Below are 16148 nucleotides of genomic sequence, written 5' to 3' on the forward strand. Positions count from 1 at the left end.
AGGAGTCTGGGGTCATAGAACCATACAGCAGTGCCACAAACGGCATGGGCTCATGCTTGCACTCCGGCAGCATCTGCTCCCGGTCAAACGTGGCGGTGCGGAGGAGACTGATCCTGTGCATGAGAACCTGCTGGCAGGGGGAAGAGGAGGGGAACCCAGTAACATTGTCTCCAGCAAGTGACCTCTGCCGCTGATGCAGGCCTCCCCCAACACCCCTCCTCCAGCAGGCAGGGATAGAAGTTCTCTCTATGGGATGCTGCCACTCCTGGACCTGGTGTGTGTGGGACGCAGTAGGAAGCTGAGCTGCCCTGTCCTGCACTCCTGCCTGCAGGCTCCTGCCGCCCAGCACCTTCCCATGCCTGCTTGTCCCTGGGCCGTGGGTGTAGCGCTTCTCCCCTGGGATGTCTGTGCCCCTTCTGGAAAGTGCCTATTGTCTAGGGAATATATGGCTTTGCTTGAAGCTCACCATTATCTGAACCGAGATCTTCAGTGTCGGCTCAGAGATTAGGTCTAGGCTTCATACACAGTGTCTCCTGTGATGAGTGCCCTTGTAATTTTTCCTCACAGCTGGGCCAGCTGCCACTTTGGTGCATTCCCCGCCATCTACCCGACTCTGCGAGATCTTCAGGCAGAAGAGAACATGTGAGGACCAGAAGTAAAAGCAGATGGCCTGCCTGCAGTCCCTTGTCTGAGGGTTCGAGGAGGAGCACCAGGAGCGCCGCACTGAGCGGGAGCAGAGGCAGGCTAACTGGGACCAACTGGTGCGCCAGCCTGAGGCCATGTGCTCCTCTTTCACCTCCGTCCTATAGCTGCTGGACAGTATGGTCCCACCAGTCTGAATTGGTCTCCTGCCACCAGAAGCAGCGTTCCGCGGTATCCAGGGGATTGAAGGGCATGTGCAGCAGCAGGAGTGATGAGGGCCTGCGGTCCGGGCTGGTCCTTGTTCTGCTGGAGCAGCTTGTGGGCAGTTTGGAAGTACTGCTCCAAGAGGCGCAGCACGAGGCCCATGAGCCTAACACTGTTTTGCAGCAGCTCTGGCTCCATGTTGTGAGTCCTGGGGCATTCACAAGGGCAACCAGAGCACGCTGCATCCGTTTTGTGTCCCGCAACGGGGGATGCAGTGGAGGAGTGGCATGTGAGACGTGGCCGTAGAGTGTTACAGCTTCCTGACCAAGCAGCCACAGGAAGTTCCCACCCTCCTGGTGCCCTCCCCAGAGTGCTTCTAGGGGCTCTCAGTACAAGGCAGGCTCCAATGTGTGAATGCGCTATTTCTATTAGTTAAAATAATTCTGATTACTTCTGATGCTTCCCTGTAGTGGAGGCATGCTTTTTCAATTTTGTTAAATCCGGTGTTATGTCAGTTTTAGTTATTTTGAAATAATTTCCTTGTGTCCTCGGAGAGAGAGGAGTCCACAAAACCCAGGCTTCTATCTTGAAGAGTCAGATCTGCTTCTCCAGTTACCTATGATCCCCAAACTCCTGAAGAGAAGAGGTAGGGAGATCTGTAAGTCCACAAAATCTAGGCCAATTCCCTGAAGTTCTGGGTCTGCTACTTCTGCCATTCCAGCCTCTGTGCAAATAGGATAAAGATCTCAGAAGAGCATTGCACAAGTGGACAGACTCTATGTGGGTTCTTTAATGCGACAGGCAGCATTACTTCAATGTAAATGTTTTAATTTTTTGTTCTATATATGGGCTAATAAACTTCTTATAGGGTAGCTAGTTAATGTTAGAACAAATTCACCTTCTAGACTTCCCTGGTGTGATTAGGATCTTCATTATTTTTTTTCTCTTTTCCTATGGGGAGACAGGTTAGTTTTTCTCTTGTTAATATGGCTCCAAAATGGAGGTAGCGGCATAACCAATTAGACCTTTAAAAATGTTCTAACTTTAAGGTCATTCAGGAAGGCATTTACTCCTAGAGTTCCCCTATGGGGACTTCATAGTCTCTCATGCATCCTTTTATATCTGCTTCTGGGAATTGGTGAGCAGTTTAGCTGCATCCTCTCAGGCTTCTCTGATTGCTATTTTAATGGCTATAGAGGCAAAGGGAGTGGAGCTTTAGGCTGCCACTTGGGAACCAAATTCACCACAGGCGTAAGTGGGCGCAACTTCAGTGAAGCTGGGTCTGTTGTGCCAGCACTGAGTGTGACCCAGAATCTTTTGGCTACAATTGTACAGCGTGAAAGTATGGTGTCTGCTCCAATGTTCCATCCTCTGCTGTGATAATTCTACAAAGTGTTGTCAGACTAAATTAGAGACCCTGGAAAATTAACATAAAAGCTGAAAATCTTAAATTGGGTTTTAAGATGTTGTACTAAGAGGAAGTTAATTCTGGAGATTAAGGCCTCAATCTTGCAAATGCTTAAGTTTGTTAACTTTATTCTGTTGAATTGAATGAGCCTATTCACTTCAATAAAGTTACGTGCGCATGAGTGTTCAAAGGATCAGAACCTCAGTTTCCACTGCAGATGTATCAGGTAGATAAGATATCTTGTTCTGGCCTTTGTGGGGTGATTTGTAGGAGCAACATATGAAAATAGTTAAGGAGGTTCCTTTTGTCTTCTCTCCAAAGTTTGGGGTACAATTCCTAGTAAAATGAGACCTAACCCCACATCTTCCACATAAGTCTAATGGAATATTAGTTTACTATCAGTGTGGACACTCCAACTTCAATGGAACTGCCAAATGTCTGTACACTGACACTGAATGTTTTCTTATGTATGCAACATTCAGCTTTCCTTTCCCTATCTTTTCATATGCTTGTTACTTCCACTGTGTTTGGTGCTGATCTTGGAAATGCTAGGGAAATGTAGGGTTGGGTCTTTTGATAATAAACTCAGTCAGGGACTTAGTCTTTTTATATGGTCTGTAAAGTGCCTGCCATGCTTAGGGATGACACTAATAACAACAAACAAAATTCTGTTCCCAGTTAAACATTGGTGTAAATCTGTAGGAATTTGGTTGACTTATTTGGAATTACTCCAGATTTACATATGATGAAGCAGAGCAGAACTTGTTCCAGGAGGTGTTTAAGGGGATAGTAAATCACATGCTCTGTCTGTTCCTGTTCACCATATGAAGTTTGGTTTGTTAAAATTGGCACTGGTTGGAAAAGAGATGCAGGCAGAAGCTTATTTCCTGCCTGAATTTGACTTAACCTGAGAGAGATTTTTCTTCTTTAAAGGAAGATACAAATGAATGTTCTACAGTTAATGCTTCCCGAGGGACCTGCTGTGTCTTTCACCAGAATTTGAAGAATGGTGAAACAAGACAGCCTTTCTCCTTTTGGCTTTTTGGATTTATTCTTTTTTTTTCTTTTTTTTGTGGGATTTAGATGATCTCAGGGCTCTGTTCTCTCCCATTAGTCATTTTAAGTCTCTTGTGGAGGTGATTACATCATTATTGAAATACCCAGAATTTTATTTTCTTGTGCTATCTATAATGACACAGAATTTTTTGTCATGAGTCTTATCTGAACAAATTTTTATAGGTTTGGCTCTGAGTCACAGTGTAGTCTTAATATTTTTGATGAAATATCGTTGATGTTTTTGTTGTTGTTTTTTAAAACATTCTGTGTTTTTGTTGCTGGTTTTTTAAACCAACAATGCAAAATTTTGTCTTGATTCTGATTGTACTATCGAGCTTGTTTCTGGCATGTCTATTTTGTAATCCTTTTTATTAAGTTAGCAGGAATTTGTAAGTGACACTCTCGATTGTGAAAAAGTTTCTACAAATCTTTAGAAAATCTTAATTGCAGTCCTGTTTGGAAAGGTGACTTTGACAAAAGAAAAATGATCGTGAGATTTGGTTTGTTGTGTCCCTGACTTCTAGATAAAATCTTTCAGCTTAGAAATAAAAGAATGTTTTTGTCTAAATGCTAGCCCTGAAAAACCTCTCCAGTGTTACTTACAAGCTCTATTTTCTTGGGCCATAGTACTCATGGAAGACCACTTCCCCGCCATCCTCTCCTTGAACCAAAGCAATGAAAAGGTAGGGGAAGACATGCCTAAACCCCTTGGACAAGGATGATGGGATTAAGGAAACACCCGTAGCCTCATTTGCATAGAAGATGGAATGGAAAGATATTTCCATTAGCATACAGAATGGAGAATAGAGATTCCAAATCAAGAATCACATTGAACTCTGGGACACAGAAAGAAGAAAAGCATTGCCTGGAAGGAAACCTCTGCTCCTAATGCTAATGAACCTACACTTGCCCACACCCAGATCAGTAATTATGAGTCCAATTTTAGTAATACATCCTCTACTGGTATCCGAAATACTGAAGTTACCTAATTGCATTATGACCTCTCTTCAAGGAATAGCACCCTAAGCCAGAAATGTTCAGTTTCTACTGTCTAGCTTAAAGAAGGCAACTTTAGAATACTCCCTTGAACCATCTGCTTACCCATAAACACATCTAGCGTTCCTTCTTGAACCATTGTGTTTCCCTACAAAACACCCTACCCATGCTCAAGTAAAGTGTTCTGATGCCTGGATCTAAAGTCTGTATCGTTCCATTGGGACTTCATCTACTCCTGACTGATTGTGCTAGGGCTCTGCACTGTCTGTCTCCAACACACTGTATCCCCCTTCCCCATCTACCATCACCACCTGGGAACCCTGATCACTTCAAGCTTCATGGAGTGGTGAGCTCTAGCTCTCTCAATATAGCCTCCTGACCCTGCCTTATGTGATCAGTTATGGTTTGCTAGCTCGAATGTTTGCAATCATATATAAGTTAGATTTACTATTATAACTGTTTTGTTTGCTCGGCTCCTCTTGTATGGTTACTGCCTAGAAATCAATAACTTTCATGGTTAAGCTGGTTGTTTTTCTCTCTTTTCCCCCCTCCCCGCAACTCTTGAAGGGAGGACGGTTTGGCTTCCCCATTCACTGTGCAACAATGCTCTTTGTACCTAAGCTAATTATCCCTGTAGCACCCAAAAATTGTGTGGGGTTTGCTCATCACGTGGGTTACTAGCAGAATGATTGTGGTGTAAAAGTGGGTATAGGGAATTGCTGAACCTGGGGGCCTATGAAGGTAGTAGGAATGTGAATGGTTAACTGGCGGCCCAGGCAAGGAGCGGGGCCCCTTATCTGTTAACTGATTAAACAGGATTTTACGTCCTTAGAGGGTGGCACTTTCAATTTGTATTTAAACCCAGCCCACTGAGTCTAGGGGCACATGAGGGTCACAGCTTGCTGTGCTACCCAGCATATTGAGTGCAGGGATGTGTAAGGGGTCAGCTTGCTGATTAAACCAGTCCTCTCAGATGCCCACAGTAAGCTAACATCTTTATGGCTGACCTAGAACAACGTTTCCTCAACTCCCGTCCCCTTTCACCCCTCCTCTACCTACGGTACATCGATGACATCTTTATGATCTGGACGCATGGCCAAGAAACACTGGAGATATTCCACAGAGATTTCAACAACCTACACCCCACCATCAACCTCAGCCTGGACCATTCTACACGAGAGATCCACTTCCTGGACACCACCGTACAAATCAACAATGGAAAATTAGACACCACTCTCTACAGAAAACCCACCGACTCATACAGTTACCTACATGCATCCAGCTCCCATCCAGAACACACCACACGATCCATCGTCTATAGCCAAGCCCTTCGATACAACCGCATCTGCTCTAATCCCACTGACAGAGACCAGAAGCTTCAGGATCTCTACCAAGCATTTATAAATCTCAACTACCCACCCAGAGAAATAAAAAAGCAAATTGAAAGAGCCAGACGAATACCTAGAAACCATCTACTTCAAGACAGACCCAAGAAAACCAACAATAGAACACCACTTGTCATCACCTACAACCCCCAACGTAAACCTGTCCAACACATTATCAATAAACTACAGCCTATATTGGAACAGGATACCATACTCAAAGAGGCTCTGGGAGACAGACCCATAGTCTCCTATAGACAACCACCTAACCTCAAGATGATTCTTACCAACCACCACAGGACATACCACACTAATACCAACCCTGGTACCTTCCCTTGCAACAAACCCCGTTGCCAGCTTTGTCCACATATTCATTCTGCTGATACCATTATTGGACCTAACCAAGTGAGTTATAAGATCAAGAACACATATTCCTGCGCATCCAGAAATATAATCTATGCTATCATGTGCCGAAAGTGTCCGTCTGCTATGTACATTGGACAAACATCTCAGACACTTCGCCAAAGGATTAATGCCCACAAAACAGATATCAGACAAGATCACAAAGAAAAAACAGTTTCTTGCCATTTTAACCAGAAAGGACACTCTCTCAATGACTTAACCACCTGCATTCTGCTACAAAGACCTTTTACATCTGCACTTGAAAGGGAATCCTCTGAACTGTCATTCATGTTAAAATTCGACACTTTCCAACAAGGACTTAACAAACATTTGAACTATCTCACCCATTACCAAGACAGTTTCCCCAATTATCACCTCTAATACCATTAACTCACAAACATCCCACTCTCCCTACCTTTAATATCATCAATTCACAGACACTTACCTTCCTTCCTCCCCCCCTTCCCCCCGCATCCCCCTCCTGTTCTGCAATGTGATTTGTCCTTTTCATATTTGTTCATTTTTTTAAATTGTATCCTTTGGTATATATGGTTGTGACTACTTTCTTCCACTATTTGATCTGAGGAAGTGGGTCTGGCCCACGAAAGCTCATCATCTAATAAACCATCTTGTTAGTCTTTAAAGTGCTACATTGTCCTGCATTTTGCTCTGGTAGTGGGTGTGAGTGTATGTGTGTTCATCTGATCCTAGTATAGGAAGAATCCAGTCCTGGGGAACCTAGATCCTGCAAAATAGCTCCTTTGGGAGGGAATTGGCAGAAGGGAGAAGTAAAGTTCCATATGAGAACACAAGTAGCACCCTAAGGCTACATCTTCATTGCAATGCGGGATACCGGAGTATCCCGAAATAGCTCTCCCATGCCTTCACAGCAAGCCTGTTATCCCTGTAATGTTTGTGATGTTTTTGCAAATTCATTGCAGATGTTTATTTTGTCAGCTTTGGTCTTTTTGAAGAAAAATTAAGCAAAAATGTGTGTAGTAAATGATACATTTTGACTTTATTTAATTGGATTAGGTCTGAATACCTTCTAGATGCATAATTCTTTTGATGCTCTGAGAAAAGTATTCTTCCTTAGTAGCTATTGCTTAAATGTAAAGATAAAAGCAGTGGCATTGGGACAACTTGTACAGTAATTACTCGTTTAACATGTGCCCGCTTAACATGTTATCACAATAGCACAAATTTTTTTAGGGAACGTTTTTCGAATTACACAACCATCCCCGAAATAACATGAAAATAATCAAGTGGCAGACTACTTCGCGCGACGGTATAAGTTGGTGAAAACAGTGGTAGGACATGTCGTCACAGCACTCCTCCGCTCACTCATGTGTTTATCTTTGCGTTTTAACAAACCACGGCAACTTGTGTTGCTAGTTATCTTGTGTTGCTAGATATCTAATGTTAACGTTGACGACCAAGCACCTCCGCTTGCCCGGGGCCGGCGCGCCCCCCCCCCTCCGAGCGCCACGCGCCCGGAGCGCGAGCGGCCAATTCGCTGCGCTCCCGGGGCCAGAGCTTACCATGCACCCAGGCCGGCTCCGGAACCATGCATGCACCACGTACCCGGGGCCAGGCCAGCCCTGAGCACTTGGCGGGCGCACACAAATGCATGGCGCCCACGGGCACAGTGTTGGGGACCACTGGCTTAGAGTCAAACGCCAGCTGAGCGGCAGTTGACTTTAAATGCTGAGCCCCTTGCAGGGCAGGAGGAGACTTCACACACACTGCTCCACCCCCAGGCCAATCAGGTGCCCAAAGTCTCCTCCTGCCCTGCCTCCATCCAAGAAGGAGCGTGCGGCACTTAGAAGTGTCACACTCTCTGAGGGTGGGAGGAGACTTCACATGATCCTCCCTCCTCCTCCTCTCCCTCCCCCCCGTCCCCAGGACAATCAGGACTTGGGTGTGGGGGGAATGTACGAAGTCTCCTCCTCCCCTGCCAGAAGCAGGCGGTGGTTAGAAGCGCTGTGCACTCCTTGCAGGGCGGGGGGATACTTTGCGCACTTCCCCCTTCCTCCCCCATCCCCAAACCCTGATTTGTCTGGGGGCAGGAGGAGTGGCAGGGCCTCCCCACATGCTGGATCAACTTGCTTGGCAGGCCGAATCTGGCCAGCGGAGGCCCTTTCACCCACCCTGCCGTATATGATGGAAAACACGTCAAGTCTGTAGGTACTGCCACATCCTTTGATTACAAGTGGATGGGGCAAAAAACCAGCCGTAACTTAGGCCCCTAGCTTGCAAATTGCTTTGCACTGTCTACAGGAAATGGGTTTATAGTGAGAGCTATTTGAGTGAACTAGAAAGAAATTGGACTCCAAACGCGCGAACACTTACTTTTACTATCCTGGTTGTCCTATTGAAACAAATGGGATCATTCACTGTAGTAAAGTTAAAGATGTGCATAAAAATTTGCAGAGCTGTGGCTTTGATTTGAACATGCTGACTAGTAGTATAGCAGAAGCAGGGAAGTAACTTTTCTGGGTATTGAGGAAAATATTCTTGTTTTTTGTTTTGTTTTTATTTTTTTTTTCAGGGGGAAAAGCAGGGAAATGAAAGCCAGAAAAGCATTAATATGTTCTGCTTTCCAACTGCTTTGTAAATGGAAACCTTAGGTGTCACTGAGATGTCACTAATTATATTCAGGCAACGTTGTCCATTATAGTGGGAAGTGTTAACCAGTTTTAATTAGACTCTCTTTTCAGATGCTTATACTTAGTCAAATTAACCATTTGGGCTGAAATTTCAATGCTAGGTATGTCTTAGAATGTATTTTTTGAAAGATTCAGCCAAAACAGTTCCACTGTTTCCAAGAATGAGATTAAGGAAAAATGTTTTGTAATTTAAAAAAATGTCTTAAGAAAAAAGTTTGACACAAGTTCCATGCCTTGGAGTTGGCACTTGAAATGTGACAAGGCTGTGGTCTTTGTGTCAGGGCTGTGCCTCTGAAAATACATCCCAGTTTAGCCAAATTATAAGTCTCTAAGGGTTTTTTTTTTTTTTCTGAATTTGCACAGGCTCAGTAGATACTTAGAATCTTTGGAGATTTTAGCAGCTAAAATCTATCTTCATTGAACATGCTTCAGCCCTTCACAGCTCCTAGCACTGACTAAACCACACATGTACCATCCTCACCTAGTATCTGAGTATGCTGCAAACCTAGGGCTAATCAGGACTTTCCCGGTAATGGCTGGAATGAGGCTGGGCACTGGAAGTAAGGAGCCTGCCTTCTTGTGCTTTCAGTGACTCCATTGTTGCTACCAGGCATCCTGGAGGAGGAACCCTCCTGACTTGACTGCATAGAGAACATGAACTCAATGGAAAGGAGAGAGGAGTAGAATAGGACAAGTGTCCGGTGAGACTGGGAAGGGCAGAGAACTGTAATTAGGAATTGGGGGTTAGTGAGACTGTCACTGGTTGGCCAAGGAGCGCCAACAAGGGAAATGCAAGGGACTGAGATCAGATAAGGAGCTGAGAGGGGAGGGAACGACTGGAACTGGTTGGATAAAGAAACTGGGGGTGGGTGGGGATTCAGCCTTTTTTTCTCTTTTAAAAACCTAGGAAATCATACAAATCTAAGTATAAGAATGTTATTCATATTGCAGAGTCAAGCATTCAAATTGGGCAATGCCAAACTTCAGGTCCCCTATGAAACTTTATCTCTGCTCTTTTCTGCATATGCATTATTATGATAGTCATCAATGGCATGACTATATACTCTCCCCTCCCCCCACGTAGGACCTACTCTGATTCTGTAGTGAAAGAGGTTATTGTTTGTAGGGCCCCTTGCTTATTTGTTGCTGAAGTGGTGGTGTATGAGGCAAAAGATTACAAAAGAAAAATGATGGCCTCATGACAAGACAATTGAGTGCTGTCCTAGATAATCAGATTTTACTCCTGTCTCTGCCCCAGAGCTCATATGTGATGCTGGGCAAGTCACTTCAGCCACTTTCCACAAGTTTTCACTAATTGTCTGATCACCTTCTTTATTATTTGACTTAAGACTCTGGGTGTGTCTAGACTACAGGTTTTTTTTCCAAAAAAAGTAGCCTTTTTTCCAAAAAAACTTCACCTGCGTCTAGACTGCAGCTACGTTCTTTTGAAAGTAAATCGAAAGAAGGCGGCAGTTTTTTTGATCACGGTAAACCTCATTTTATGAGGAATAATGCCTTTTTTCTAAAGTACTTTCAAAAAAAGGCGCTATTGAATGCAAATTGTGCTTTTTCGAAAGAGAGCTTCTAGATTCTTTTGAAAAAGTGGCTCACTTTTTTGAAAAATCTGCTTGTAGTCTAGGTGCTCTCTTTCTTTTGAAAAAGCTTCTTTCGAAAGAGGCTTGTAGTCTAGACGTAGTTCTGATTTGCAGAAGTGCAGGTTCTGATTTGCAAAAGTCTGAGCACTTGCAGCTCTTGTGGGAGCTAAGCTTTGAACATATAAAGATTTACATAATACAGTAGACTTCCGATAATCTGAAACCTTTGGGACCTAGGTGGTGCTGGATTATCAAATATACCGGACTCTCAGGAGGTACTACAAGTTGGTTTTTTTTTTTTAATTTTTATATATATATATACACACGCACGCACACAGTATATACTGTGCAAAAAGTGTTTTTAACCCTTTTTATTGTAGCACAAGCACTGTCCAGCATCACACAATGCCAGTGGCAGACTGACTTGGTCCCGTCTGGTTTCGCTCAGTGCTGCTGCTGCCTTGTGACTCGTTTTTTTGCCGAATCTCTTGCAAATGGCTCTTGCCATTTTGATGCCGGACTATTGGGAGTGCCGTACAATTGGATGCCAGACTATTGGAGTTTTACTGTACCAAATACTTGCGGGGGCGGGAAAGCAAGTTCTGGATGTGTCAAATTGGTCATCCCAAATTAGTGGACATTTCTGATCTTAGTCTCTTTATGCCTCGGTTCCTCTTCTGTAAAATTTGAATACCTTTTTGCCTTACAGGTTCTAGTGAAGATAGATTATTTACTCTTTGTGAAGCAGTTGGATAGCATAGTGGCGAGCATCATGGAAAAGCTCATCTGATTCTGTATTCAGGGAAGGATTTGAATAGTATGCAGTGAATAAGGCATGGTACCACCACTCATGAACAAAAAGAATAGAAGGTTGTACAAGCAACCTTAATTTTATCATCTCCTAAATTTTGAGTGCTTGACATTGCACCATTAGTAAAGTTGTTATAACATAGCTTTTTAGGTGTATAATCTTCATAAGAAGGACCTTTCCTGTAATTATATTGGAAAATAAAATAATAGTAAGTCTTCATAACATTCCATTCATTGTTTTCAGTCTTTTGGGGGTAAAAAAAAGTCCTTTTCTACTTTATAAGTATTGTATTAGGTAGAGAAGTTATTTAACACTCTTGTCAAGTTTTATATTTGTCCTTCTTGGTGCGCTACAAGCTTATTCCTTTATGGGTATTTATTGGACAAATATTTTCTTTTCCATTTTATTCTATTTTTTTTGTATCCTTTGTCAGGTATTCAGTGTTTTTTGGCAGGTTTATATATAAACCATGGTTTCTGTGACAAAATGACTTTGAAGATCAGTTACAGCTCTCTAGCAGTCCCTCTGTCCTTTTGCATATTTGAAATGTCACACTGTAATCCATAATAAAAAGCAAATATTGCTGAAAGGAGTAGCTTTTAAATATAAAGGATTACTTTTACTCCTGCTGTAAACTTCCTTAGCCCAATATTTTGTTTTAAAATCCAGGAATTTTTATAAATGAAAAATGACAGATTGATTGGAGGGGGAAGTAATCTACCCCCGCTTTTTAACTCTTCTCCCCCCCCCCCCATTCTCCAAATGTGTAAGGAGTTAAATCATTGAAAATTTAATGAAGCTTTTATCGATTATGGTGCAGTGCCTCTGCATTCTCTGAAAATTATTCATATTTAATGAGCCTCTCTTCTGATTTCAGGTACCAGGAACAACTGCTTGTAGCCATAATTCTGATTTATTTGCAAACAGTATATTCTGTTGTCATTTGGAACTTTGAAATTTTAAAAATAGTTCAAATAAGTCTGATTTCCTTCCCATTGTTGAAAGTTATCCAGAGCTTCACAAAGTTAGTTATCAAAGAGCTGCTATTTTGCTACTGTAGATAATGGCAATTAAAATATTTATTTCCAGGCCTTAGCTGTTAAGGGTGTTATTACTCCATATAGACTCATGTTACACAAATGTATTGTGTCTGTTCAGTTTATTATCCTCTTATTTTTCATAATTGGAATTATTAGCATGTATCTACTAACTTTGTGTTTTGGGGTTAATTGCTAAGAGGTCTGTATAATGTGATACCATTGAATGTGTACCATAAAATTTAATAACAGGACATTTTTTTCATCCTATCTAATACACAGGGGAAATTTGGAAGGTGGAGTCTCTTTTTTCCTCCCTTGGTGATTCTGTGTAGTTGTCTATTTTCTCTATGGACTTAAAATTAAATAACTGTGTTTTAATAGATGACCTTGATATGAAGAAATTTGGCTTTACATGGGATGTGTTACTTTGGATGTCATTTGAGAATTGTATTATTGTTTGTTTTCAGTATTATAGCTGGTTCATTTACGTATGCGAACAGTTATGTTCAAGGAATACTGTATATCTTCTCATTAGTTTTTAAATGAAAGCTGAATCAGGTTAAACATATTAGGTATATATCCCTCACGAACCTTAAGATTTTCTTGATCATTATCAAGGTTTTAAAATTATGTAATGGTTCTTTTAAATAAATAATAACATTGATGTGGCGTGCCAGACAGCATTCCCTCTATTCTTTTCCATCCATGTGTGGATATTTTTTATCCATGTGCAGAATACATTTTTATGTGCACTGAAACATGCAAATGTGCACCACAAATAGAAACAAAAAAACTAGCTGAGGGCATTATATAATCAGCTGGATGTCATTTGAATCTCTCCTAGGTGGCTGTACAATCACACAGCTTACAGGGAATGCTGGTATCTGGAAGAATGTTAAAATGTGTGTAATTAAGTAACTATAACTGCTGAAAATTTCAGAGATTACACATCATCAGTGATCTACAACCTATCCTGGACAACGATCCCTCACTTTCACAGGCCTTGGGAGGCAGGCCAGTCCTCGCCCACAGATAACCCGCCAACCTGAAGCAAATTCTCACCAGCAACTACATGCCACACAACAGTAACTCTAACTCAGGAACCAATCCATTCAACAAACCTCGGTGCCAACTCTGCCCACATATCTACACCAGCAACACCATCACAGGACCTAACCAGATCAGCCACACCATCACGGGTTCATTCACCTGCACATCTACCAATGTAATATACGCCATCATGTGCCAGCAATGCCCCTTTGCTATATCCATCAGCCAAACTGGACAGTCCCTACGTAAAAGAATAAGCAGACACAAATCAGATATTGGGAATGGCAATATACAAAAACCTGTAGGAGAACATTGCAATCTCCCTGGACACACAGTAGCAGATTTAAAGGTAGCCATCCTGCAACAAACAAACTTCAAGACCAGACTTCAAAGATAAACTGCTGAGCTACAGTTCATCTGCAAATTTGACACCATCAGTTTAGGATTAAACAAAGACTGTGATGGCTGTCCGAATGCAAAAGCAGTTTCTCTTCTCTTGGGGTTCACACCTCCACATCAGCTGCTAGAAGTGGGCCTCATCCTCCTTGACTGAATTGACCTCGTTATCTCTAGCCTTATTCTTGATTGGAACTCTTTTCTTATGCCTGTATATTTATACCAGCCTCTGGAATTTCCACTACATGCATCTGACGAAATGAGTCTTTGCCCACGAAAGCTTATGCTCCAATAAATCTGTTAGTCTATAAGGTGCCACAGGACTCCTCGTTGCTTTTGTAGATCCATACTAACATGACTGCCCCTTTGATACAGAGATTACACAGTTACACATGAAGGCAGTTGGCTCCCTGGAAACTGTTGCGCACGAGGAGCCAGCTTTTTAAACCATCTCCCTGCACTCACTGGTTCGCATCTGCCACCACATGTTGCTGCCTCTGATTCAGAGGCAGCAGCACAGGGTGGCTGGTGGCTGCTTGGGAACTGGTGCGTACAGGGAGCTGGCTTTTAAGCTAGCTCCCCGTGCATATCAGGAGCCTACGTATAACCATGAATGTTAATGGATGAGCTCAGGCTCGTAGGTTAACTGGTTACACTTTCACATCCCTAGTACCAAGATGAAAGTTCTGGCAACAGAAATCCTCTCTCCCCAGAATGTGCAATGCTGTGTTTCAATAGCTTCAGTGCAGAACTTGCAGCTCAGAGGAAACTGGTCCTGAAGTGATTTTGCCTATATCTTCACTACTGCAGAAAAGTCAACCTAAGGTATGTAACACCATCTACATGAATAACATAGCTGGAGTGGCTGTACCTCAGGTGGAGTGTCTGTGGGGTCTACGCTGCAGTGGGCTGATGGGAGATGTAGCCTCTTTGACCTCCTGGTTCTGGGCTAATCTGGAGGATGAAGCACCCCCTGGAGTATAACTGACAGTCGTGAAGGGCGGTCTAAATGATCACAACTTGCCTGTGGCTGCATCGGGCAGCCAACTCCCAACCCCTACAGGGCTGGAGTGCCAGAAGCGGGGGCTGCTCCTGGGTACAGGTAAGCATCACTTGGTAAGGGTGATGTTTACTGGATAACTAGCTATCTGTTCACATCGCTAATTTGCATTAGTGATATAGATACTTTCACTGGGTATTCATTAGAGATGTAAGTGACTAGTCGACTATCTGATAAGAATAAGATAATCGGATAGTCGACTAATGGTGCGACTAGTTGCTTCCCCTCCACCATGCTGCCTCTGTCAGAGAGAGGCAGTGGAGGGGGGAAGCAGGAACCGGTGCTGGAGGGGAGCCGGCTTAAAAGCCATTTCCCTCCAGTCTCCGTGGGGTGCAGGGGAGGTAGAAGCACAGCGGGAAATGGTGCGAGCGGGGACTGAAGCAGTCTGTGCTCGCACTGCTTCTGCTGCAATTCTGCTTTTGAAATGTACAAGAGCCCCAATGGCTCTTTCAAAGGCTGAGGTGCCACAGGGAACATGGGGCTTCCACTTTTGAACTGTAGCAAGAGCCCAGTAGGGCTCTTGCTACAGTTCAAAGGTGGAGGCACCCTTAGTTAATGGAAATCCCATTGACTATTCAATTAGTTAATTAATCTAAATTTAACATCCCTAACAATCATAGCACAGAACTGGAATTTTGCCTCCTGTGTGGTGGTTATTGGCTTAAAAAGTATTGTTATTTTAAAAAAATGTAAATTCTTCTTTTCCAGGCCATTTTTAGGAGCCTATAGAAAAACAAATTATTGTATTCTGTGAAACAAGATGGTTGTAACAAAGATGTGGGGTTTATTTCTACAAACACTGAAACAGGTGAATAATGTAACTCACATATGTAGCACCACAGATGTCACAAATCATAGAATCATATCATAGAGCTGGAAGAGACCTCAGGAGGTCATCGACTCCAGCCCCCTGCCCAAGGCAGGACAAATCCCAACTAAATCAACCCAGCCTGGGCTTTGCCAAGCCAAGACTTAAAAACCTCTAGGGATGGAAATTTCACCTCCTCCCTAGGGAACCCATTCCAGTACTTCACCACCCTCCTAGTGAAACAGTTTTTCCTAATATCCAACCTAGACCTCCCTCACTGTAACTTGAGACCATTGCTCCTTGTCCTGCCATCCATCACTACCGAGAACAGCCTTTCTCCATCCTCTTTCAAACCTCACTTCAGGAAGTTGAAGGCTGCTATCAAATCCCCCCTCACTCTTTTCTTCTGCAGACTAAATAAGCCCAAATCCCTCAGCCTCTCCTCATAGGACATGTGCTCTAGCCCCCTAATCATTTTGGTTGCCCTCCGCTGGACCCTCTCCAATGCATCCACATCCTTTCTATAGTGGGGGGCCCAGAACTGGACACAGTACTCCAGATGTGACGTCAGGAATGCCGAATAAAGGGAAATAATCACTTCACTTCTCTAGATCTTCTGGCAATGCTCC

The 16148-nt window shown here is 43.1% G+C and overlaps 1 protein-coding gene across 2 annotated transcripts in view; it reads left to right on the top strand.

Annotated features, from left to right (window-relative positions):
• Positions 1–16148, top strand: part of MNAT1 (MNAT1 component of CDK activating kinase) — a 204420-nt gene that overhangs the window by 10137 nt on the left and 178135 nt on the right. The window contains exon 2 of one of the 2 annotated variants that reach the window (XM_075926356.1): positions 568–15180. The exons of the other annotated variant lie outside the window; for it this stretch is intronic. Coding sequence (XP_075782471.1) covers positions 5305–6471 — 1167 coding nt within the window. The 5' untranslated portion in view covers positions 568–5304 and the 3' untranslated portion in view covers positions 6472–15180. Of the gene's footprint in view, positions 1–567; positions 15181–16148 lie in introns of those variants that run through there. 2 annotated transcript variants of the gene reach the window in all.

The sequence above is a fragment of the Pelodiscus sinensis genome, chromosome 4 (genome assembly GCF_049634645.1).
Source record: "Pelodiscus sinensis isolate JC-2024 chromosome 4, ASM4963464v1, whole genome shotgun sequence".
Lineage (NCBI taxonomy): Eukaryota > Metazoa > Chordata > Testudines > Trionychidae > Pelodiscus > Pelodiscus sinensis.